Source organism: Astatotilapia calliptera, chromosome 4, assembly GCF_964374335.1.
Source record: "Astatotilapia calliptera chromosome 4, fAstCal68.1, whole genome shotgun sequence".
NCBI classification, from domain to species: Eukaryota; Metazoa; Chordata; class Actinopteri; order Cichliformes; family Cichlidae; genus Astatotilapia; species Astatotilapia calliptera.
The window spans coordinates 580,001-605,385 of NC_137425.1; the positions used below are offsets into that span (position 1 = coordinate 580,001).

A 25,385-nucleotide genomic window follows, 5' to 3' on the forward strand; every position below is an offset into this window, starting at 1 on the left:
CCTCTGTGGACCCACTCTCAGTGCTGTCATGATATTTACCTCCATGCTAACCTTGTATCTCCACTAAGCTGTGCAGCTGTCAGTGCTGCTCACATCCCAAATGTTTCAGAGCTTTTTGGTTTGAAGCAAGACTGTTACCATGGAGACGCATCCTAAAAAGCCAGAAACCGATCTGTGACTGCACAAACAAACAAACAAACAAACAAACAAACAAACAAACAAACAAACAACAGCAGGGCTGTACTCACATGCTGCTGCTCCAGACACAGACGAACAGCTCTGACAGGGCAGCGACTGAAGACGAAGCTCCGCCCACAAACGAAATAATAAATACAGTCAAATAAATAAACGACAGGAAAACTGCCGCCCACCAGAAACAACGTCACGTGACCCCACGGAGGGAAAAACTGTAAGAAAAAAAATCTGTTAGAAAAAAAACATAATTAAAGAAATGAATAAATGACGTCAGTGTGGTTTTATAAAAACACCCGTGAGAAACTCAATAAACAAATGCAAATAAATCAATAACACAATCGATTGCCTAACACTATCACTAGTTTCACTTTGCTCTTATACTAACAGCGTCATCACGTTTCTGTCCCTTATTTTACCGTTAAAATCATTTTACCTTCAGTTTTCTTTATTAGATCTCAACTATAAAATCATCAGAGTGAAAACCTTCAGCGACATAAACACGACCACGAGGGGGCGCTCTGCACTGGCCTTCCTGCCGAGACCCAGACTCTCTGGCTGGAATCAAACCAGCAACTTTTCACTGAGCAGAGCGAGTGTGTTCATCGCGACTTCACCGAGCGACTGACGGCACTAAAATCATCCTTCACGAGCACGCGGACTAATTAAATACCGATCCAACGTGTGTTATTCAATAATACTGAGCCATGGCTCCGAGTACTGCAGGCACTCCGTGTTGGTAGCACATGCAGTACTTATGTCAGTACTCACACAGTGCCCGGGGGCTGGTTCGCTTCCTGTTTCTATCAGGCAGGTGACAGGTGTCCGGTGGGCGGGGCTTCATGCACTTCGTGCCGCCTGTGCTGTGCTGATAGAGCTCGTGCTCACACTCTCTTTCTGCAGCGCGTGCAGCCTGCGCAGAAATGACGTATGTGCTCCGAGAAGCTGTTTCCAGAGTCCGGCTCTGAAACACCTGCTGTTCTGTTTCTGCTTCTGCGGCGTCAGACTGATGAAGTGACCGCTGCTGCACACACAGCGTGAGTACCACACACACACACACACACACACACTATTATAGTTTATGAAGTAAACAACTTCCTTTGTGCTTCAAACATTTTAAAACAGGTGCTTTAAAAAGTAGAATATCAAAACGAAATACGAATAAACTTTATTTACTTGATTTACGCAGAAAACAAAATCAGTAACATTTTTTATATACATACATATATATAGTATATGTATGTATATAAATACTATATATGTATGTATGTATATATATATACATACATACATATATATATTGTATATATACATGCATATATATACGGGGCGATCGTGGCTCAAGAGTTGGGAGTTCGCCTTGTAATCGGAAGGTTGCCGGTTCGAGCCCCGGCTTGGACAGTCTCAGTCGTTGTGTCCTTGGGCAAGACACTTCACCCGTTGCCTACTGGTGGTGGTCAGAGGGCCCGGTGGCGCCAGTGTCCGGCAGCCTCGCCTCTGTCAGTGCGCCCCAGGGTGGCTGTGGCTACAATGTAGCTTGCCATCACCAGTGTGTGAATGTGTGTGTGAATGGGTGGATGACAGGTTGTGTAAAGCGCTTTGGGGTCCTTAGGGACTAGAAAAGCGCTATATAAATACAGGCCATTTACCATATATATATATATATATATATATACATACATATATATTATATATATATAATATATACATACATACATATAAATATATGTATATGTATATATGTATATATACATACATATATATGTATGTATATATGTATATATATATACATATGTATATATACATATATATATATGTATATATACATATATATGTATGTATGTATATAAAACTTCAGTGAAGTTTCTTTAAAGAATCAGACCAAAGTAAAACACAGTGAGTAGTTTGTGTGGCCTCGTGTTTTATGTACATGATGATAACGTCGGGGCGAGCGCGTGCTAAAGGACCTCCTCTCAGATCTGGACCCGGTCTGAGCTCCTGTCTGAGGTACAGACATCATGTCCCGGATGTTCTGCAAGCTTTAGGTCAGACGAGCGTGTGGGCCCGTCACGTCCTTCGTCCTCCACACGTCTTCCACCAGAGGAACGCAGGACCCGCTACACTGGTGTCCCTCCGTGGATACGCCTCCCCCGACCATCACTGATCTGCCATCAAGTCTCTGAACGATGTTACAGGCAGCGTAGCGTTCTCCTCAGCTTCTCCTGACCCTTCACGTCTGTCACGTGTGCTCAGGCTGAAGCTGCTCACACATCTGTGAGAAGCACAGGGCAGCTCTGGTACTCTGTGGCACATGCCCGTCAGGCTCCACGGTGCTGGGCAGGAGCACAGGGCTCACATCGGGCCCTCGGGCCACCCTCATGGAGTCTGTGACGGTGCTCAGAGTGTTCTTGCTGGAGGTCATGTTGTGGCTCCGGCAGAGCTCATCCTTACACAGAGGAGCAGATACTGGTCCTGCTGGTGGGTTAAGTGGAAGTGACGGACGCCCTTTATAGGCTGCAGGTATGGCCTCACGCTGACCCCAGCCAGATGCACATCTGGTGAAAAGCAGTCAGATGAGGAGGGGAAGTGTCAGCGACCTCCACCTGTTTCCTGTTTCAGGGGGTGTGTCGTTGCTGCCCCTGCACCTGTTATTCTTTTCATTAACGCCCTCTGATACTGATCGGATCAACAAGTTTAAATGAGTCGATGCTGCACCGATTCATCAGGTCGTATGTTGTGTGACGCTCAGGTTATGCAGTTGTTGTATGTTGGTGTGTCGTCATGGTGATGTTTAACATCTCGTGTCTCCATCGACCCTCCCACAGCTCCTCCTACTCAGACATCACCACCAGTCAGCTGACACAGGTGGAGGATGCTGCCTTGGACCCCTGACAGCGACAGCAAAAAAAGACCTGAAGAAGAAAAACAACAAGAGAATGAAGAGGAGTCGGACGTGACCACATCGAAGGACGACCCCGCCAGCCAATCAGATGCTGCGGTTAAGCCTCAGGACGGCAGCTCGGACTCTGGGGAGGAGGCGGCCGCGGTGCTGTCAAACAGGGAGGTGTTACCATGGCAACAGAAGGAGGAAGAGCGCGACGAAGCAGAGACACAGGCGGTAGCTTCATCGCCCGATGGACGATTCCTCAAGTTCGACATCGAGATCGGACGAGGATCCTTTAAGGCGGTTTACAAAGGACTCGACACCGAGACCACGGTGGAGGTGGCCTGGTGTGAGCTGCAGGTAACACACACACACACACACAGACACACACACACACAGACACGCGCACAAACACACACACACACAGACACAGTCACACACACACACACACACAGTAATAGTGGTAAAAGTAAAGATTTGTTTTTATTATTTACTAAACAACAATAATCGTTTTTTTGTACTTGTTTGTTTCTTATCTCAGGTCAGTTTGTGTGTTTGAGCTCTGAGGTCGGTTTTATGCTTTTATTGGCTGATGCCTCAGACCGTGAGCTCTGATTGGCTCAGAATGAGGACCTTTAGGTTTGGTAAATGTTTAACACACCTGAGTTTGTGTCTGCGAGGACGCGCCTCCGTCCTCAGGGCTGAGCGAGCTGCACGCTCTCAGACTCTTCATCATCATCATCATCGACATGAGTTCACACACCGGCACTAATGAGCACGCCTTCTGACAGTGACCCATCTGTAAAACTAACAGGAACATGATTGGCCACAACTCCCAAAAAAGCGCGGCACTGCTGAGAGCATCAAACTAAGGCTATCGTCAGTCAGAGCGAGGTCCGGGGTCGGGGTCGCGGGGTGCTCCTCCTGCGGCGTTCAGTCTGAGCAGGTGTCGGTGCCAGCTCGCCGCGGCCGGGTGAAGACGTCTCCCTGTTTGTGGACAAACGGTTGTTCTTTCGCTGGTCGCCACAGGTGAACATTTGTGTCCACAAACAGACCGGCGACTGTAAACGTGCGAGCAACACGAGGCGAAGCTTTGCTCGGCGTTTGGTGTGAAACGACGTTAGACGAGCTGGTTCTGTTTAACTGAAAGCAAGCTGGCGGCCGGAGACGCCCATAGATACTGCCGAAGGGCGCGGCACGCCTGTGAGATAAACGGAGGTAAGCTTCGATGGGTTTGCCTCCCAACTTTACCTTCACCGTTATCAGCAGCTGTAGACGCCACATACTCCCAAACACTGCAGCGCTTTACTCATCTGTGAGCTCGTTCTGTCAGAATAATCCAGTTAAAGTGTTAATAAACTTGTAGCAGGTGGATGAAAACAGACCTGTTTAAACTCTGCCAGCACAGCTGCTGAGGAATCCAGTGTTTCTCATCTTTCTGTCTGCCTGTTTGCATCGTGTCACTTCCTGATACCGTCTAACAGAAAATATTAGATGAAGTTTGTCACGTTTAATAAATAATAATAATGCAGGGAGTGGAGAATTATTAGGCAAATGAGTATTTTGTCCACATCATCCTCTTCACGCATGTTATCTTACTCCAAGCTGTATAGGCTCGAAAGCCTACTACCAAGTAAGCATATTAGGTGATGTGCATCTCTGTAATGAGAAGGGGTGTGGTCTAATGACATCAACACCCTATATCAGGTGTGCATAATTATTAGGCAACATCCTTTCCTTTGGCAAAATGGGTCAAAAGAAGGACTTGACAGGCTCAGAAAAGTCAAAAATAGTGAGATATCTTGCAGAGGGATGCAGCAGTCTCAAAATTGCAAAGCTTCTGAAGCGTGATCATCGAACAATCAAGCGTTTCATTCAAAATAGTCAACAGGGTCGCAAGAAGCGTGTGGAAAAACCAAGGCGCAAAATAACTGCCCATGAACTGAGAAAAGTCAAGCGTGCAGCTGCCAAGATGCCACTTGCCACCAGTTTGGCCATATTTCAGAGCTGCAACATCACTGGAGTGCCCAAAAGCACAAGGTGTGCAATACTCAGAGACATGGCCGAGGTAAGAAAGGCTGAAAGACGACCACCACTGAACAAGACACACAAGCTGAAACGTCAAGACTGGGCCAAGAAATATCTCAAGACTGGTTTTTCTAAGGTTTTATGGACTGATGAAATGAGAGTGAGTCTTGATGGGCCAGATGGATGGGCCCGTGGCTGGATTGGTAAAGGGCAGAGAGCTCCAGTCCCACTCAGACGCCAGCAAGGTGGAGGTGGAGTACTGGTTTGGGCTGGTATCATCAAAGATGAGCTTGTGGGGCCTTTTCGGGTTGAGGATGGAGTCAAGCTCAACTCCCAGTCCTACTGCCAGTTTCTGGAAGACACCTTCTTCAAGCAGTGGTACAGGAAGAAGTCTGCATCCTTCAAGAAAAACATGATTTTCATGCAGGACAATGCTCCATCACACGTGTCCAAGATAATTGAAATGGGTATATATTTGTTTTTTGTTAAGTTGCCTAATAATTATGCACAGTAATAGTCACCTGCACACACAGATATCCCCCTAAAATAGCTCAAACTAAAAACAAACTAAAAACTACTTCCAAAAACATTCAGCTTTGATATTAATGAGTTTTTTGGGTTCATTGACAACATGGTTGTTGTTCAATAATAACATTATTCCTCAGAAATACAACTTGCCTAATAATTCTGCACTCCCTGTAATCATTTGATTGTTTCTGATTTGACTCGTTTGGTGGCATGGTTCGGTCAGACCTCTGCCGTCTGACAGGTGAGTCGCAGCCTGTTTAGCCTCCCTGGACTCTAAACAGGTGCAGAGGATTTATCACTTCTAATAATGGCTCCATCCTCTGCGGGATGCAGGGCGAGGCGTTATGGAAACAGCTTTGTTCCTCTCACTCAACTTAATAAGAACTGTTGTATTAGACTCATCGTGCCTGATGACCAAACATGTGTGTGTCAGGTTCACATAGGTGTGTTTTGGGACGACAAACGCCATCATTTCTCTGTAAAGTCTAAATAAAGTAACTTTGAACCTAAATGAGACTTCCTGAGAGGTCACAGGTCAGCCAGGATTCTCCATGGAGGCTTGATACAGATACTTAAGTGTTTCACAGTAAAGGTCAAAGATCGGTTCCAAGCGAGTCAGAGACGTCAGCAGCGTGTCGTTGTGAACGCGATTGAATCCTGAGTCTGTAGGCACACGTTTGCTGCACACATGCAGGCAGGACAGCTGTGCACAGTCATGTCAGAGCAGCACTGACTCTCCCCTCAGTGAACGTTTATGCAAACCTGCTGAGCTGAATATCACACAGCTGAGTGTCACACACCGGGTTTCATCAGAGCCTGCAGACCTCTGGTCCCAGACCAGATCAGTGTAAGGTTGGTTTGTTTGTCTTTTTAGGTTTTTATGAGAGCGTCTGTGGTTTAAGGTTCAGCTCTGAGTCAGGACAGCATGAAGTTTAATACGAAGGGACTGTCCTGAGGAATTTATGTGTGAGGTTATAAAACACTTTATGACTGATTTAAAGCTCCTACTTCAGTCAGGCTCAACAAAAACCATTGTCTTCCTCGTCCTTCGTCCTTTCGTCTCATCTTTAATAGAGTGAAAAACACACGGGGCCCGGTCCTCTCAAGGACACATAGACCAGCACGTGTGTGATAAAGGGTTAACAGTGACTCAGCGCGTTGTTGTACCGTACACAGTATCTGATTGGACGGACAGCTGCTGGCTGTTGATAACACACACACACACACACACACACACACACACACACAGGGCAAAGAGGTCAAAGATCAACTCTGTGCTGAACTTCCTGCTTTGTGTTTATGGTCATTATTACAGGCACTCTCACTTGGCCTTCGTGCTCACCTGTGATTGGTCAGCTTCTGAGATCACACACAAATAAACATTTTCTTAGTGGTCCTTTATTTTCATGCTTTTATTGTGAAAATCGTGGTGAGTAGATTGATTGTGACGCAGAGCCAGGGTTACGCGTGTAACCTCCAGTGTCTAAACAAGAAGGTTTAAAATCAGCATTTACATGTTCTTTATTTTTTATTTCATTAAATATTTCATTTATTTTATTTGTAAATGTTTAATTAAATCTTATGACTTTTATTGTTCCTGTATCATTCATTTTGTTTTATATTTCTAACTGTATTTTTATTATTTTAATTACTTTATTTATTTATTGTGAGTTTATTCCTTTTAAATGTATTCTTGTCCCATTTATTTATTTTGTTGTAATATTGTATTTTTAGTTTACTGCTTTTCAGTATCTGAATCTGCGTGTAATTTATTTGACTTTTTGAATTGTATGTCTTGGTGCGATTTGATGTCTGTTTAATGGTTAGACTGGTGCCACAGCTCTTGTGTGTGTGAACCAGAAAAATTAAATATACACCAAAGAAACGCGTCGTACAGACGGCGTGTGTGTGTTTGGTGCTGGTTTCCCATCATGCTCTGCAGTGATGTGAGAAGCGTATGTTGTCCTGTCAGCAGATCTGTTAGTGTACGAGGGCTCAGCGTCCTTCACAGCGAAGCTGCGTCAGAGCCGCCTCATTGATTCAATTCAATTCAATTCAATTTTATTTATATAGCGCCAAATCACAACAAAAGTCGCCTCAAGGCGCTTTATAGATACAGAGAAAAACCCAACAATCATATGACCCCCTATGAGCAGCACTTTGGCAACAGTGGGAAGGAAAAACTCCCTTTTAACAGGAAGAAACCTCCAGCAGAACCAGGCTCAGGGAGGGGCGGGGCCATCTGCTGTGATTGGTTGGTGTGAGAGAAGGAAGACAGGATAAAGACATGCTGTGGAAGAGAGACAGAGGTTAATAACAGATATGATTCAATGCAGAGAGGTCTGTTAACACATAGTGAGTGAGAAAGGTGACTGGAAAGGAAAAACTCAATGCATCATGGGAATCCCCCGGCAGCCTACGTCTATTGCAGCATAACTAAGGGAGGATTCAGGGTCACCTGGTCCAGCCCTAACTATATGCTTTAGCAAAAAGGAAAGTTTGAAGCCTAATCTTAAAAGTAGAGATAGTGTCTGTCTCCTGAATCCAAACTGGAAGCTGGTTCCACAGAAGAGGGGCCTGAAAACTGAAGGCTCTGCCTCCCATTCTACTTTTAAATACTCTAGGAACAACAAGTAGGCCTGCAGAGCGAGAGCCAAGTGCTCTAATAGGGTGATATGGTACTACAAGGTCATTAAGATAAGATGGGGCCTGATTATTTAAGACCTTGTATGTGAGGAGCAGGATTTTGAATTCAATTCTGGATTTAACAGGAAGCCAAAACAGGAGAAATCTGCTCTCTCTTTCTAGTCCCTGTCAGGACTCTTGCTGCAGCATTTTGGATCAGCTGAAGGCTTTTCAGCGAGTTTTTTGCCGATCTGATCTCTGAATTCACGGACGAGCGAATGATTGGAAATGTTCATGTGTTCGTGTCGTAACAGACTCACCGTCTGAACAAGGCCGAGCGTCAGCGCTTCAACGAGGAGGTGGAGATGCTGAAAGCTCTGCAGCATCCCAACATCGTCCGATTCTACGACTCTTGGAAGTCGACGCTGAAGGGACACAAATGCACCATCCTGGTGACGGAGCTCATGACGTCCGGGACCCTCAAGATGTGAGTCCAGAACCAGAACATTTGGTTCTTCTGTAGTTCCTCAACACTCTGTATTTGGGAACTTGATGCTGATTCTCACCGTAGTACATCAACAACTAATTTTTCAGATATCAGTGACTCTGTCAGTGCGCCCCAGGGCGGCTGTGGCTACAATGTAGCTGCCATCACCAGTGTGTGCATGTGTGTGTGAATGGGTGGATACCTGAATGTGTCCTTAGGGACTAGTAAAGCACTGTACAAATACAGGCCATTTACCATTTACTCAGTTTACTGGTTAAATAATACATGCTGATGAATTCTGGATCGTGTTGCAGATTTAAAGTCAGATTAATCCATTACCAGTTCTTCCCCTGGATTAGTGATCATATCCACCACCAAAGAAGAGGGTGCAGAAAACCTGGAGGTAGATGGAACAAGACTTCCTATCTCCATATGAAGGAGTTATTAGTCACACTCATCCAACATCTTATTTTACTAGTGTGAGTAACGATAACAAAGATTAATCCGATGTTGTTATTTGACACCATCAGCAAACATCCTAACCCTCTTCAGTCTGCTGTTACTCCAGTGTCTGCTAATAACTGGGAAAATGTTTCTTCACCTGCAAGATCAAAATATCAGGTCACACCCAGTCCGTGCCTCTTCAACCACCCGAAGGCTTTTACCCAGTTCTGTTGTCCGAGTTCAAAGCACTTCTCCAACAGATCTTTTGGATATAGCCTCACACATGTGCACCTCCCCCTGGCCTCTCTCTCTTGTCAGTCCCTTACATCTGGCTGTGTCCCAGATTACTTTAAAACAGCCGGTGTCTTTCCTGTACTAAAAAAAACCTCCTCCACTCTTTTAAACAATTTTGGGCCAATTTCCAAACTTCCTGTTTCTTGTCAGCTCGTTGAGATTGTTGGGTCGGCATCGCTGGTACTGGTCTCAAATGGGTTTCTTTATACTTTTCAGATTCCTCAGAATTCATATTAACCAGTGTCCTCATCTGCACCAGTGGAGTCTCCCAGGGCTCGGTCCTTGGACCAGTTCTGTTGTCTTTGTCTATGTTACCTCTGGGTCAACTAATCAGTGGTTTTAATGGAGTCTCCTACCACTGCTATGCAGATGACACACTGTAATATGTCAACAGCCTCTCTTGCTTCAATGTTTCTCTGCCATTATTAGTTGCATGTAGTCTGACTTCCTCCATCTCAACTCTGGTAAAACCGAGGTTCTAGTGCTCGGCCCAGACAGTTTCTCTAAGGACGTTTATCAGTACATCGGCCCCTCGCCAATAACATCAAATCATCTGCTTTTTATCGCTTTTGATTACCGCCTGAATTTTGAATCTCTCAAAGGTTAGCCAGTATTGTTTCCTTCATCTGAGAAATATTGTGACAATCAAACCTTTACTGCCAGTCAGTCATCTTGAACTTTTAGTATACATCTTGATTACTGCGTCTTTCACGTGCGTCTCTCCATAGCTCATCTCCAATTAGTTCAGAAAGCAGAAAACCAGCTATCAGTCACATATCACACCAATCCCTGCCTCCGTTCACTGGCTTCCAGTATAATTCAGATTTAAGATTGTGTTATTGACATATAAGGCTCTACATGGATGGGCCCTGCTTATGTAGCTGAGCTTCTAACACCTGATCAGCCCGCCTCTCCGATCGTCCAATCAGGGCCTTCTGACTGTCCCTCCCTCTGATTTTAAAACCAGAGATGATCGCAGTTTGTAGGCTGTGGGACAGCCTTCCTCAGACTATCAGGTTGGCTGACTTTGTGTTTTAGTGAATGCTGAAAACTCATTTTTATAGGTTAGCGTTTCCTTAATTCATTCCCCTTCATTTGTTGACGCAGTTTGAAACCACGCGTTGAATGAATGTCTGTAAGTTTTAACATGTACACTTATCATCAGTGTCCAGCTGCGCTTTGTAACCCCGTGTTTTGAAAAGTGCTATTTAGATAAAGTTATTATTCTAATTATTTATTGATCCTAATTTGACTTCTTGGATCTCGTCTGTCTTTCTTTAAACTCGTCCAGGTACCTGCGCAGGTTCCGTCAGATGAAACTGAAGCTGCTGCAGCGTTGGAGCCTCCAGATCCTAAAGGGGCTTCACTTCCTGCACTCACGCTGCCCCCCGATCATTCACCGAGACCTCAAGTGTGACAACATCTTCATCACCGGGCCCACGGCCTCCGTCAAGATCGGAGATCTGGGCCTCGCCACACTCAAGAAGGCCTCGTTCGCTAAGAGTGTGATTGGTAAGAGACAGTCTGTAACCCTCCATGACCTCAGAAAGTCAGTGGGCCCAAAAAGCTGCTTCATGGTTTTTCTGGTGGTGCATTCAGGAACTCCAGAGTTCATGGCTCCAGAGATGTATGAGGAGAAGTACGACGAGGCCGTGGACATTTACGCCTTCGGCATGTGCATCCTGGAGATGGCGACCTCCGAGTATCCATACTCTGAGTGTCAGAACGCTGGCCAGATCTACCGCAAGGTCACCAGTGTAAGGCCCCGCCCTCGCTTAGCGCGTTTTACTTCATGTCCTCATGCCCAGATTTTTGACTTCCTGTTTGTCTCTCAGGGAATCAAACCAGAGAGTTTTTCCAAAGTGACCATCCCAGAGCTGAGGGAGATCATTGAGGGCTGCATCCGCACCAAGAGCAGCGAGAGGTAATGCCACGAGTTTGTGGGCAGTTCACGGCCTGTGGTAACAGCAGGAAAACTCAGTGTTTGTTTGTCTTTCTGGCCTTCAGGTTCACAGTTCAGGACCTGCTGGATCACCGGTTCTTCCAGGAGAAGCTGGGCGTCCACGTGGAACTGGCAGAAGAAGACGATGGTTCGAAGACGTCGCTGAAACTCTGGCTGCGGATGGACGACAACAAGAAGCTTTGTGGCAAATATAAAGACCATAACGCCATAGAGTTCGTGTTCGAGCTGTACAAGGACGTCCCCGAGGAGGTGGCTCAGGAGATGGTACCCGCACCGCCGCACAGGTGGCATCACACCATGACACCAGTTGGCAGGTGGTCTTACCTGTGTCTCTGTGTCACAGGTGGTGCTGGGGTTCGTGTGCGACGCAGACTATAAGGTGATTGCCAAGGCGATCAGATATCGGGTGACGGCCATAAAGCGCCAGCGGGAGAAACGGCGCCGCCTGGAGGAGGAAAAGCTCAAACACCAGAAAGAAGTGATTGAAGAGGAGGTTGACCCCCAGGCATCTGAAACGTCCAATAAGAAGCCAGCCACAAACACAGCTGATGGGAAGGTGTGTTTAAACAGCGCCTCCTGCTGGCAGAGATTACACCTGCAGTCCGGATCTTTGAATATCGAACAGTTTATGTTTTTCAATAACACGTAATTTTAAGATTAAAGATCTTCACCTTCCTCCATTTTAATTTCACAGCAGGATTCAGCCACCACATCTGCCTTGAAAAAAGCCCCTCCCATCACAGGTATGACGTCGTTGGTGATGTCGCTGAGCAGCAGTCCGGTGGATTCTGGGAACAGCGGCATGTCCAGCAGGATGGGAGGAGACGGCGACGAGGACGACAAGACTACCAGACATGCCTCGTGGTCGTCAGCTACCTGTGAGGCGTTTGTTCGTTTGTGATCGTCGATCGTTAAATGTTTTAGTTCACGTTTCTCTGCACCTTCAGATTTTAACGCTTCTCCGCCTTCTCACTGCAGCCGACTGTGACACAGACTTCTCCTTCAGTTCCTCGGGTGTTGAAGCTCCGCCTCCTCCAGTCAAAAACCCTGCACCTCCACCCGTGGTCCAGGAAACCCCTCGACCTGAGGCTCCTCCCCCTGTGACTCGGCTCCTATCCAAAGCCAAACCTCCGCCCCTCCCCGTGCTGCGTTTCCCAAAGGTGAGCAGAGGAGGAGGAGCTCCTGTCGCGGCTGTGCTCCTCCCTCCTTCACAACTCTCAGATCTGAGCGACCACACATGCAACACACGCGTTCAGATTTAGTGTGGCCGCTGTTTCCTGATGATGTCATTAGAACGAAACCAGAGAAGTTACGTCTTCTCCTCCTTGAAGCAGCCTAAACGGGGAGGGTCATAACTTTAAACAGTCACCAGGAATAAAAACTGCATGTATTAAACCACCAATCAAATTTAGTAAAATCTCTTCAAAGGTTTGTTGTTGCTAAGACGACCTGCCAGCAGGGGTGCAGGGTACTGTTCACTGACCTTTGATAAAGTGGGTACAGCCAGCTGTCAGCACAGAGCGATGAGATTATCTTAGACACGTCTGTGTGACTCTTGTCATGGGTTAGTTTTACACGAGCTTCTCTGTCGCCCTCTAGAGGACGTCACAGAAGGCGTCACATGATTAAGCTGGCTGAGAAGCTTCTTTTCAGTCTGGATCTGTGTTTGTGTCCCACAGAGCATCGCTGTGTCCCACAGTGCCGAGCAAACATCACATGGATCAGTCTGCGGCTTCTCCTCACCTGCGGACAGGTAATGCACACGCTTACATACGAGGACCTGCAGTAACATTAAATGCTCCTAAAGAACATTTAAGATACTTTATGTTGCTCTGAAAAACAAAGTGTCCTAAATCTAGGGTTGGTCCTCACAGAGGTGGTAAAAACGCACATTTGTTTTGCAGCTACGTTTCTGACGTGACCTCGGGTTTGAGTGACGGCAATGACGGCCAATCAGAGAAGAGCAGTCAGGACATCGCAAAAAGAGCAGCTGCGAAACAGTTCAGGAGGAGAGCGCGAGCTCGTCTGCGAATCACAGGGGTGAGTCTCCGTGCGAACATTTAACCTCTAAAGAACAACATGAGGTGTGTAAACACTGTGTGTGTGTGTGTGTGTTTGTGTGTGTGTGTGTGCGTGTGTGTGAGTGTGTGTGCGTGTGTGTGTGTCTGTGTGTGTGTGTGTGTGCGTGTGTGTGTTTGTGTTTTTGTCTCTGTGTGTGTGTCTGTGTGTGTCTGTGTGTGTGTGTGTGCGTGTGTGTGAGTGTGTGTGCGTGTGTGTGTGTCTGTGTGTGTGTGTGTGTGCGTGTGTGTGTTTGTGTTTTTGTCTGTGTGTGTGTGTGTTTGTGTTTTTGTCTGTGTGTGTGTGTGTGTGCGTGTGTGTGTTTGTGTTTTTGTCTGTGTGTGTGTGTGTGTGTGTGTGTGCGTGTGTGTGTGTGTGTGTGCGTGTGTGTGTGCGTGTGTGTCTGTGTGTGTGTGTGTGTGTGCGTGTGTGTGTGTGCGTGTGTGTCTGTGTGTGTGTGTGTGTGTGTGCGTGTGTGTGTGTGTGTGTGTGTGTCTGTGTGTGCGTGTCTGTGTGTGCGTGTGTGTCTGTGTGTGTGTGTGTGTGCGTGTGTGTGTTTGTGTTTTTGTCTGTGTGTGTGTGTGTGTGTGTGTGTGTCTGTGTGTGTGTGTGTCTGTCTGTGTGTGTGTCTGTGTGTGTGTGTGTGTGTGTGTGTCTGTCTGTGTGTGTGTCTGTGTGTCTGTGTGTCTGTGTGTGTCTGTGTGTGTGTGTGTGTGTGTGTGTGTGTGCGTGTGTGTCTGTGTGTGTGTGTGTGTGCGTGTGTGTGTTTGTGTTTTTGTCTGTGTGTGTGTGTGTGTGTGTCTGTGTGTGTGTGTGTCTGTCTGTGTGTGTGTGTGTGTGTGTCTGTCTGTGTGTGTGTCTGTGTGTCTGTGTGTCTGTGTGTGTCTGTGTGTGTGTGTGTGTGTGTCTGTGTGTGTCTGTGTGTGTGTGTGTACAGGTGTCAGACATGGTGGACCGAGTGGTGGAGTGTCAGCTGCAGACTCACGACAGTAAGATGGTGACGTTTAAGTTCGACCTGGATGGAGACAATCCAGAAGACATCGCATCAGTGATGGTGAGTACAGTCAGCCAATCAGAGCACAGCGTTGGCGTCGGTTCAGATGATTACTGTCAGATACGATAAGTAGGCTGAACCTGTGCTCACTGTCCTCTCAGCTCCACAGAGACTTCATCCTGCCGTCAGAGCGGGACGGATTTATAGTTCGCATGTATGAGATCATCAAGAGGGCGGAGTCGGTGATGCATCATCGTCCACAGGCAGACTCTGATAGGCTGTCCCGCCTAAACACCTCCACGCTGCCTGGAAGTGCGGTATGTGAAGTTCTGTTGATGAGCTTCACATCAAAGTTAAACATGATCCCCACAGTCTGCATGTTTAGTGTGTGAAACGTTTAAATGCATGAAAATGTTTTTACAGATGAACCTGCTGGGAGGCGGCCTCTCCAGAACTCTGTCCTCGTCCTCATTAACCGGTAAAAAGGGACCGATAGAAGTGTGGGAGGGGGGTGACGATGGGAAGAAGAACGGGAGACGGATTATTAGGGAAAACATGAAGAATATGAAGTAAACGCTGCTGTAACTCTCATCGCTTAATGTTCACTGACCCCACCCTAATCCACAAATCTGTTTCACGATCAGATATCGACAGTGTTGAACCCCCTCCTTTAAAAGGAGCCGACTTCTCCATTGACCCTGAAGCCACGCCCCCTGTCAGATCACTGAGGTCACAGTCTTTTCACACGTCTTCAGGTAGGTGTGCACGTTATCAGATCATTCATTCACAAAAATGCTTCATTGTGACTTTAAGGCATTTTTGTGGCTATGCAGTGTTTCCTTCCAGTGGTTAAAGGAGTCCCTCAGGGAAGTGTCCAGGGCCTTCTGAACACTTCATTTAGATGTTACCTGATTGAATCATCATGTTTTCTGTTTTTAATTAAGTTGAATGCTTCTTCTGGAAAATGGGAAAAAATTATGTTTTAGTTCATAGTTACTTAATCGCACATCTGCTCGATAATGTGCTTAAAAATAAAAATAATAAAGCTGTACAAGAAAAACATTATTACCTGATCCCTACACACATTTAGCTAAAATAGCAGATGGCACATTAGTAACTCACCACACTGACAGAGGCCCTCTGGTTGTGTTTCGTGGGGTTCCTCAGGGAAATGTTTTAGAGCCTCTGAACTTTCAAACAAGCCTTTAAAACATTTAGAAATGTGTCTGAGTCAGAGGGAAATCTGCTGTGTGTCTCTGAGGGGAGAACACGAGCATTACTACAAGTTCAGACCTTAACTTACCAAAGAAACTTTCCAGGTTGCTTTGAAGGTGTCTGGAAATGTTTCTTCTTCTTTTGATGGTGTTGGTTCACTGTTGGTGCTATGCTAGGCTGAGTGCATCCACACCCCAGCACAGAACATGAAAGTATTAAAAAGTTTACTTGACTAAAACCAGCATCACCAGTCTGCGTGGACTGGGTTGGACTGGGTTGGACTGGGTTGGACTGGGCTGCGTAGCTAATGCTCCTTCTGTTTCTCTCTCTTTCCAGCTTCCTCATATCAGCCCCTCAGTCACCCCCACCTGGACTCCTCTGCACCACAGCCCTCTCCTGGTCCCCATTATCACTTCCCAACTCACCCCTACTACACCTACAATGCTTCCCTCCCCACCCAGAGCCCCGCCCCCAGTCTCCACAGAGTCCAGAGTACCCCTTCGCTCCACACCCCCTCCTCCTCTTCCTCAGCTCCTCTTCCTCAGTGGGCTTCACCTGAGCAGTCTCTCTTCTCTCTGGCCAACGTGCTCTCTCTGGCTATGAGTGTAGCCCAGACCTTCATGCCCCCACCTGGAGCCCCAAACCAGGGCTTTCAACCCCGCCCCCCATTTACCACCCCCCAGGCCACACAGTCCCCTCCACTATCTCCATCCTTTGGACCCCAGCTCCACCATCCAAGTCACACACCATTTTCCCCTCCTTTCTTCCCTCCACCAGCCTATCCCCTACCCACACCACAGACGAGCTCTGCCTCAGACAGCCAGCAGGTGGTGGCACCGCCCAGTCGGATCCCAGACTCACCTCAGATAGAGAGGGAGCAAGGACAGGTGAGTAGTGAAACAAGACTTTACCTGAGTACCAAAGTACCTAAAGTCCAGACATTGTGTACTTCCAGCGTTAAGCTTAACAACCGATATATGGAGTTTTAATCTGATGTAAAATATATAGAAGTCCATTACTGTATATAGTAACTGTTAAGTCTAATATACCCTAGTAGTCTATAGTACTTCTTCCTTTGGGAACCATCTGTGCAGTTCTGTTGAAGAAAGATGTTGACTATATTTAATTATTCTTGTAAAATAATTGATTTCTGGGCATTTTTTTCACACTGCATCAAATTAAAGTTGATTACGTCGATTAAGCATCATGAGGTGGAGGGTGGGGGGTGGTTCCCTATTTATTTATTTTTTTGCTGGGAGTTTTAGAGGCCTATTAATTAGGTTGCTTACTCTTTAAAATACCAGAATAGGGAGGATGGAGCAGGTTTAAGTTTATTAGATTCATCAGTTTTGCTGAACTATGAAATGTTTTGGGTGCAGTGTGTTTTTTACATACAGGTATAACAGAATAGCTTTAGTGTTTTTTGTTTTTAACTTGAGTATGAACTTATACAAAAAGCAGCAAGATATTAAAAAACAGTTTTATTGATTAAAAACACGCTATATCGGATTTATATCGGTATCGGCCAATATCCAAATTTATGATATCGGTATCGGACATAAAAAAAGTGGTATCGTGCCATCTCTAAAGTAGAAGTACAGATTGAACTTCTGTACTTAAAGTAAAAACAGTACCGGCTCAGAAATGTGCTCAGAGTAGGAGGACGTTTCTACCACCTGTTTTATGCAAAGCTAACTGAACCCTGTGTTATATTATATGTTAAAATAAAATAATATTAGTACGTGGGAATGAAAACTTTCAGTCTAATTATTGTTATAGTGAACGTACTCAGCTTGAATCAGTTAAGTAGAACATGAGCAGAGAAAGAGAAGGAGAATAGAAATCTTTATTTTCTGTTGCCTCGATTTGTGGACTTTGTGTCTAAACAGGAAAATGAGTCTGGAAGAGGTTAAAGAAACCTCAGGTTCAGCAGGTGGGGAAAGTAAAATCAGCTGTAGTGTCTCAGTGTGGGGAAAGAATCAAACTCGCAATCATTTCTACAGAGAGCTTCAGCAGATGTTCTTCAGCTGCTCTCTGTGGATTTACAAACCTGAATCCATCCAGATGTCTCACAGCTATCAAGGCTGATTTCATCCTCTGCACTGACAGCACACTGTTTATGTTAACTTCATGTTAGACAGCCACTGTGCAGCAGACTCACCTGTTCATCCTGCACTAACCTGCAGCCTTTAAATAACAGTCAGTCTGTTTAGCAGCAGCTTTATGAACAAACATCATGTGACACGTACAGATTTAACAACACTTCCATGTGAGCTTTAAACGAGCATCCTTCCTGTGACTCTAAGCTCTCTGCTTCCTCTCCTCCTTTCTTATCTGTCTCCATCTCTGAGTGAACGTAGCTCTCTGTCTTTTCTGTCCCTGACAAATAAACAGCTGGACTTTAGCGGCAGCACACTGTGGGACAAACTGCACACACACAGTTTGTGTGTTTGCTGGTGTTTGTTGAGTTCATAGAAACACTGCAGGTAATCTGTGTTTACTGGTTTCTGAGGCAGTGAGGCAGTAGTGAGGTCAGCAGTCATAAATGTCGACCTGCAGACGAACGATGAATCTGCTGGAACACAAAAACCTGAAACATGCTGTCATTGCTTTCAGTCTCCAGTCCAGCAGAAGCTCAGCTCAGCTCCGCCCCTTCATGGTGAGTACTTATGAGGTCACAAAGTGCCATCAGACCACACTGAACCTGAAACCTGATGTTTTATGTAACTGGTCCTCAGGTTCAGTGACTGCCTCTGCTCCCAGCTTGACCAGTGCTCCCAGTCACAGAGGAGAGCTCCGTCACTCGTCCCCTCCTCAGTCGACTCTGAACAAAAAAGTACGAGACTGTTTCTGTCAGTCAGACGCTTCGTTTAAGACGGGATTTTGTGCTGTTTGATGGTGTTTATGGTTTCATTTTTCATGTGTGAACGACATGCATAACCACAGACATCAGAGTAAAGTAACGTGTTCTTCCTCCTGCCCAGCTCCTCCCGCCTGATTCTCCTTCACCCAGACTGTCGCCCATACACGAAGGTATGAACCACCTCTGTTCAAGAAACAGGCAAATATTCAGACAGCATCATCTGCATACAGAGACACTCGCAGGTCATTATCACTGAAATGATTTCATAATCGTAACAACAACATCACGCTCCGTCTGCATGGGTGTTAAAAATAAAGGATCATTTACTTTGAGCTGCATCCTTTCCACATTATTCCACTGCACATCTGTACTGTGAGCACAGCTGTGTGCTGCCCCCGTGCTTTCAGAGAGGACAAAGTCCAGGGTTTCCGACGATGAACTGAGGGGCTGCACACGATTCGATCTGAAGTCCGAGAATAAAAATATGGAGACGAGCAGACACTTCATCCCACCAAGAATAACTGCACAGATGAAATTACCTGTAAATGCTTCACTCAGGATGATGTTGGTGGTCTTCATCGCTTTCTGATCTTCTACTTACTGCAAACATGAAAGAAAAAAATTCCAGATATGAGCCATAAATACCAATATTTAATGGTCGTACTTGCAGGAACCGAGGGAAACGCGGTTTAGTATCTTTCCACAGACGCCACTGCAGCAAAACTTTTCTTTACACACAGGAGGTTTTACTGCAGTGTTGTTAGCCTCCAGAGGCGAAATCCACAGCAAAGTCCACTTCAGAGTGTTGGGTGGAGGCTTCAAAGGGTTCTAATGTAAATCTGATTTCTAAAGAGCGTAAAAGAGATGTGTCCAGATTCTCTCCTTGTGCTTTGAACGCCACACTAACATGTAGAGGAACTGTGAGATCTGACTGGCTAGTTTAGAGGCGGAGCTTAGACTCTGACCAATAAAATGCTAACGGTTAAAAAGATGCGTTTTAACAGCTTTTTAAATAAAAAAAAAATCATCCATACCGGCACACCTGATGAGTCTTGAGCTGCCTTTCACTCTTCTTCTTCTCTCATTTCTGCAGCGGAGAAACCTTCTGCTTTCACCGTTGGTCGTTTCCAGGTCACGCCCTCTAAACATGGTCAGGCTGCCACCCAGCGGGAGCAACGGTCCATCAGTCAGGCCACGCCCACTGCTCACTCCCCACCTCCTCCCAGGAAGAACCAATCAGAGAGTGACACGGAAAGCAGCACAGAAAGCAGCGGATCAGAGAGCAGCATCAGCACAGTGACCCTCGCCCCAGTTATTAACAAGAACGCCAATCCGGGAGGTCAGGAGGAGAGGAGCAGCAGAGAGGAGGAGGGCACCCAGAAAAGGAGGGAGGAGGAGGAGAGGAAGAGGAGAGGAGGCCGCAGGCTGAACGTCAGTCTGTGGGAGGGGACAGCACGGAGTCGCTCTGCGACCTACAGCTCTGACGATTCTGACAGAGAGAATGGAGAGATGTGGGAGGAGCTACAGCAACTACGAGAAAGGTGATTGGTAAATCTTCTTTTAATGAATGAATGAATTTGTTTTTCATTTGTGGTTCATGATTCTGCTGATCTGGATGTTTAGTCATTGAAACATGAACGAGTCGATAAGTACTCCTTACTTTTATTTACCAACATACAAACACACCGCAGTGTTTCTGGTTCTCCATGGTTACCATTTATCCATCCATCCATCTTCATCCGCTTTATCCGAGGCCGGGTCGCGGGGGCAGCAGCCTAAGCAAAGAGGCCCAGACCTCCCTCTCCCCAGCCACCTCCTCCAGCTTATCCGGGGGAACACCAAGGCGTTCCCAGGCCAGCCGAGAGATATAATCTCTCCAGCGTGTCCTGGGTCTGCCCCGGGGCCTCCTCCCGGTGGGACATGCCTGGAACACCTCACCCAGGAGGCGCCCAGGGGGCATCCTTGTCAGATGCCTGAACCACCTCAGCTGGCTCCTTTCGATGTGGAGCAGCAGCGGCTCTACTCTGAGCCCCTCCCAGATGGCCGAACTTCTCACCCTATCTCTAAGGGAGAGGCCAGCCACCCTTCGGAGGAAGCTCATTTCTGCCGCTTGTATCCGCGATCTCGTTCTTTCGGTCACTACCCACAGCTCGTGGCCATAGGTGAGGGTAGGGACGTAGATCGACCGGTAAATTGAGAGCTTCGCTTTTACACTCAGCTCCCTCTTCACCACGACGGACCGGTGCAGCGTCCGCATTACTGCAGCCGCAGCCCCAATCCGTCTGTCGATCTCCGGCTCCCTTCTCCCATCACTCGCGAACAAGACCCCGAGATACTTGAACTCCTCCACTTGGGGCAGGAACTCATCCCCGACCCGGAGTGGGCACTCCACCCTTTTCCGGCTGAGAACCATGGCCTCAGATTTGGAGGTGCTGATCCTCATTCCCGCTGCTTCACACTCGGCTGCGAACCGCTCCAGTGTGAGCTGGAGGCCCTCACCCGATGAAGCCAACAGAACCACATCAAAGCAAGGATGAGATTCTGAGGCCACCAAAGCAAAAGCCCTCCGCCACTTGGCTGCACCTAGAAATCCTGTCCATAAAAATTATGAACAGAATCGGAGACAAAGGGCAGCCCTGGCGGAGCCCATCACCCACCGGGAACGAGTCCGACTTATTGCCGGCAATGCGAACCAAGCTCTTGCAACGGTTGTATAGGGATCGAATGGCCCGTAGCAATGGGCCAGACACCCCATACTCCCGCAACACCTCCCACAGGACACCCCGAGGGACACGGTCGAATGCCTTCTCCAAGTCCACAAAACACATGTAGACTGGTTGGGCAAACTCCCATGCACCCTCAAGTATCCTGGAGAGGATAAAGAGCTGGTCCAGTGTTCCGCGACCAGGACGAAAACCACATTGTTCCTCCTGTATCCGAGGTTCGACTAGCGGACGAACTCTCCTTTCCAGCACCCTGGCATAGACTTTCCCAGGGAGGCTGAGGAGTGTGATCCCCCTGTAGTTGGAACACACCCTCCGGTCCCCCTTCTTAAAGATGGGGACCACCACCCCAGTCTGCCAGTCCACAGGTACTGCCCCTGATCTCCACGCAACATTGCAGAGGCGTGTCAACAAGGACAGCCCTACAACGTCCAGAGCCTTCAGGAACTCGGGGCGGACCTCATCCACACCAGGGGCTCTGCCACCAAAGAGTTGTTTAACTGCCTCAGTGACCTCGCCCCCGGAAATTGGCGGGTTATTCCCCTCATCCCCAGACTCTGCTTTTCCCCTCATCCCCAGACTCTGCTTCCTCCTCGGAAGACGTGTCAGATTAAGGAGGTCCTCGAAGTATTCCTTCCACCGCCTGACTATTTTCTCAGTCGACGTCAGCAGCGCTCCGCCAGCACTATACACAGTGCAGGTAGAGCACCGCTTTCCCCTCCTGAGACGCCTGACGGTTTGCCAGAATCTCTTCAAGGCGGTCCGAAAGTCTTTTTCCATGGCCTCTCCGAACTCCTCCCACACCCGAGTTTTTGCTTCAGCCACTGCCCGAGCCGCATTCCGCTTGGCCTGTCGATACCTGTCGGCTGCCTCCGGAGTCCCACAGGCTAACCAAGCCTGATAGGACTCCTTCTTCAGCCTGGTGGCTCCCTTCACCTCTGGGGTTACCATTTATTCCATTATTATTATTATTCCATCACTACAAATGCAGTGACGTTACTTGGCCAGCAGGTGTCACCATCCTTCATACGGTGACTCATATTTCAACATTGAAACTTAAAAGTGAGTCAGAAAGGGCTCTTTCCGGTTGACTCGTTGCTACATGGACGTCGTTCGCCAGGTTCAGTGTTACAGAAAGAAATAAGACAAATGGTGTCCAGTCTGTCTCCAACACACATCTGCTTTATCGTTCTTTATGTCTCCTGAGTCCTTTTCTAACTCCTCCTTCTTTCTCCCAGACACCTGATGGAGGTGCAGAACCTGCAGGTCAGTCAGAAGCAAGAGATCGAGGAGCTGTACCGGAGGAAGGGGAAAGTCCTGCCCCCTGGAATCGTTCCTCCCGCCGCCATGTTGAACAGCCGGCAGCGGCGCCTCTCCATGTCTGGAAACAATCCCTCCTCTCGCAGGCTGGATATGCTGCCCCCTGCAGGTGGGAGGACTCCTGGCAGCCTGCAGAATAACAGACTAATGGAAGTCATTTAATACTGAATCATCTGTGTGTGTGTGTGTGTGTGTGTGTGTGTGTGTGTGTGTGTGTGTGTGTGTGTGTGTGTAGGTATCATGAGGAGAACCTCGATCAGCAGCAGCAGCAGTGGATCTCAGGAGAGAGCAGGGAAAGGCGTGACCTTTGCCCCCGAGCACGGCGGCATGGTGAGTGTTTGAGACAGTCAGGAAGAGTTCAGTAAATCTGGACTTTAGTTTTTAGTCTTTAAAACTTTACCATCAGGCTCAAGTCACATCTGGAGCTTTGTGTCTTATTTTCACTCTCATGAAGTCGGTTATGAGCAGCTGACTGTTGTCCTTACGTAACACTTTGTTCCCACACACACATTCATACAAACACCTCTAACCTGACTGTATCACTCTGACGGATTCATCGGCGCAACTTGGTTCAGTATCTTTCCACGTCCTGAGCCACAGACGCCACTGCAGCAAAACACTTCTTTACACACAGGAAGTTTTACTGCAGTGTTGTTAGCCTCCAGAGGCGAAATCCACAGACCAGCAGAGTCCACTTCAGAGTGTTGGGTGGAGGCTTCAACGTAAAGCTGATTCCTGAAGAACGTAAAAGAGATGTGTCCAGATTCTCTCCTTGTGCTTTGAACGCCACACTAACATGTAGAGGAACTGTGAGCTCTGACTGGCTGGTTTAGAGGCGGAGCTTAGACTCTGAACAATAAAATGCTAACAGTTAAAAAGACGCGTTTTAACAGCTTTTCTTAAAAATAATCATCATCCATACCGGCTTACCTGATGAGTGTTCATCAGCAGGAAGAAGAGAAAATATCACAGAAGAAGAGCAAACGCAGAGAAGGATCACATGGTGTCTGAAGGACCAATCAGAGTGAATGTGGTCATCTTTGTCCGCATTAACGATGGTTCTGTTTATGTGGACGGCGTGTTTTCAGTGAGAAACGTTTCCTTTTTTTTTTTTTTTTTTTTTTTTCGCCTGTCCCATTTGGTTCTTTAGCCATCAGAATTGTTGTCTGAAGACCAACAAGGATACCCAATGGATTTACTTTGCCAGATGGATCATCGTGGCATTGCCGTATTGGTCCATTTGGTCGATCTTTGTTTTTATTATTTATTATATTTTATTTTCAGATGTTACAGACGGGACAGACATGAGTGAGGGATAGGAAAGGGAGAAAGAAAGAGGAAGGAAAGGAAAAACAGAAGGGGAGAGGGACAGTGAGAAAGGGGGGGAGAAAAAAAATAAAAATCTCCTGGATCACCTGTTGAGGGAAGAATAGAAAACAAGCAAAAAAAACAAAGCAACATACTAAACACAACACCATCGCATTAATCTAGCTAAGTGTAAACAGCAGTAAATACTAAATATTCAATGTTGTTGTGCAGCACGCAGGACAGATGTGCTTCGAAGTAGCAGCCAAGAAAGGTGTAATTTGGGTCTACGAGCAGTGAACACCCGTGTGCATACCTGTGTGGATCAGCGCGCTTGTATTCCAAAGGTTTCTCCGTGTAACGATCTGCTAGGGAGTGTGGGGGGGCCACAGCCCCGTCCTCCAGGGTGTGAAGCAGGTATGGAGGAGATCAAAACTCCAGACATCCAGAGGCCCCCAGAACACAAGAGACCAAGGAAGACCAACAGAGGGGCAGCCGCGCCACTGTCCCAGAAAGAGCTGAGGAGAGTCCCAGATGAGGGTTCACTCAGCAGCCGCGGAGCAGAAGCCAGGGGGGGTTGCAGTGACGCGCCCGTGAGCTCCGCCGGCCGCCAGCTGTGCCTGAGTGACCGAGCCCCAGGCCGAGAGGCCGGGGGCACCCCACCCCCGAAGAGGCCCGAGCGAGCCCCAGGCTCCAGGCCCCGATAAGCGGCCGCCAAGGAGTGAGCCGGTGTGTACCCGGACGCCCACCCCCAGACACAAAGAACCACCAACGCACCGACACCTGAGGGAGTCCGCCACCGGCAGGGGAAGTGGTGGTGGGTGGAGATAGGCCTCCAAACCTTGGAGGACCTGAGATGTCCCCAGAGAGGTGGCGTCTGATACCCAACCTGACATATAGACACAGACATACAGGCACACACAGACACAAACATCCATTCCCACCCTCATGCTCTCATATGCACTTACTCCACACTCAACCAACGTGGAGACAGACATAAAGAGACGCTGTACACACAATCACACTCCCCAAGCGTACTCTACAAACCGGGTCTAGGTACCCTTGTCCCTGGAGGGGGGAACTGCACCCAGACCCAGGTGGTGTTACCCTTTTCCCTGCGGTGGGGAGAGGCAGACCGCCCCGACTCCGCAGCAGCAGGAAGGCTCCACACTCCAGACCGCAGTCGGACGGCCAACTCCTCCTAGCCCCCCCGCTCCAGCAGGTCGCAGAGAACAGGGGTGAGAGAAGACTCCAAACCTCCCTCCACCCGCTCATTGTAGTGTTGATGCATGTGTGTTCTAAGGTGCATTTAAAACCCAGGAGGGCATGGAGCTACCTGCCAGAGAGCAGCAGGTAAGCGCATGGTCCCTCCTGCTAGCCCTCAATGTCTACGTGTATTTAACATTGAGAGGTGGGCAACGACGCCAGGGGTGAGGTGTACACTTGGACTCCGTGTATTGTG

At 47.6% G+C, this 25,385-nt stretch overlaps 2 protein-coding genes across 13 annotated transcripts in view; one reads left to right on the top strand and one right to left on the bottom strand.

The window, feature by feature from the left end:
- LOC113020114 (leucine-rich repeat-containing protein 3-like) overlaps window positions 1–1,108 on the bottom strand; it is an 8,439-nt gene extending 7,331 nt beyond the window's left edge. Inside the window, exons 1-2 of one of the 3 annotated variants that reach the window (XM_080300007.1) lie at window positions 964–1,108; window positions 1–407 (exon numbers count right to left, since the gene is read on the bottom strand). The exon at window positions 1–407 is cut by the window's left edge and continues 1,208 nt beyond it. The gene's annotated coding sequence lies outside the window, so the exon portion shown is untranslated. The other 2 variants (XM_026163813.2, XM_026163812.2) reach the window with 2 other exon arrangements.
- LOC113020113 (serine/threonine-protein kinase WNK4-like) overlaps window positions 1,035–25,385 on the top strand; it is a 27,570-nt gene continuing 3,219 nt past the window's right edge. For 2 of the 10 annotated variants that reach the window (XM_080299998.1, XM_026163808.2), the window contains exons 1-24: window positions 1,035–1,229; window positions 3,018–3,436; window positions 8,572–8,744; window positions 9,104–9,223; window positions 10,774–10,994; window positions 11,082–11,239; window positions 11,318–11,406; window positions 11,490–11,709; window positions 11,789–12,001; window positions 12,140–12,323; window positions 12,424–12,605; window positions 13,125–13,198; window positions 13,350–13,485; window positions 14,441–14,557; window positions 14,659–14,814; window positions 14,921–14,975; window positions 15,142–15,252; window positions 16,049–16,599; window positions 18,329–18,371; window positions 18,451–18,548; window positions 18,697–18,745; window positions 19,669–20,116; window positions 22,537–22,727; window positions 22,854–22,948. In XM_080299998.1, the coding sequence (XP_080156124.1) occupies window positions 3,065–3,436; window positions 8,572–8,744; window positions 9,104–9,223; window positions 10,774–10,994; window positions 11,082–11,239; window positions 11,318–11,406; window positions 11,490–11,709; window positions 11,789–12,001; window positions 12,140–12,323; window positions 12,424–12,605; window positions 13,125–13,198; window positions 13,350–13,485; window positions 14,441–14,557; window positions 14,659–14,814; window positions 14,921–14,975; window positions 15,142–15,252; window positions 16,049–16,599; window positions 18,329–18,371; window positions 18,451–18,548; window positions 18,697–18,745; window positions 19,669–20,116; window positions 22,537–22,727; window positions 22,854–22,948 (4,056 nt within the window). In that variant the 5' untranslated portion in view covers window positions 1,035–1,229; window positions 3,018–3,064. Of the gene's footprint in view, window positions 1,230–3,017; window positions 3,437–3,640; window positions 4,295–8,571; window positions 8,745–9,103; window positions 9,224–10,773; window positions 10,995–11,081; window positions 11,240–11,317; window positions 11,407–11,489; window positions 11,710–11,788; window positions 12,002–12,139; window positions 12,324–12,423; window positions 12,606–13,124; window positions 13,199–13,349; window positions 13,486–14,440; window positions 14,558–14,658; window positions 14,815–14,920; window positions 14,976–15,141; window positions 15,253–16,048; window positions 16,600–18,328; window positions 18,372–18,450; window positions 18,549–18,696; window positions 18,746–19,668; window positions 20,117–22,536; window positions 22,728–22,853; window positions 22,949–24,295; window positions 24,639–25,385 lie in introns of those variants that run through there. The other 8 variants (XM_080299999.1, XM_080300000.1, XM_080300001.1 and 5 more) reach the window with 8 other exon arrangements.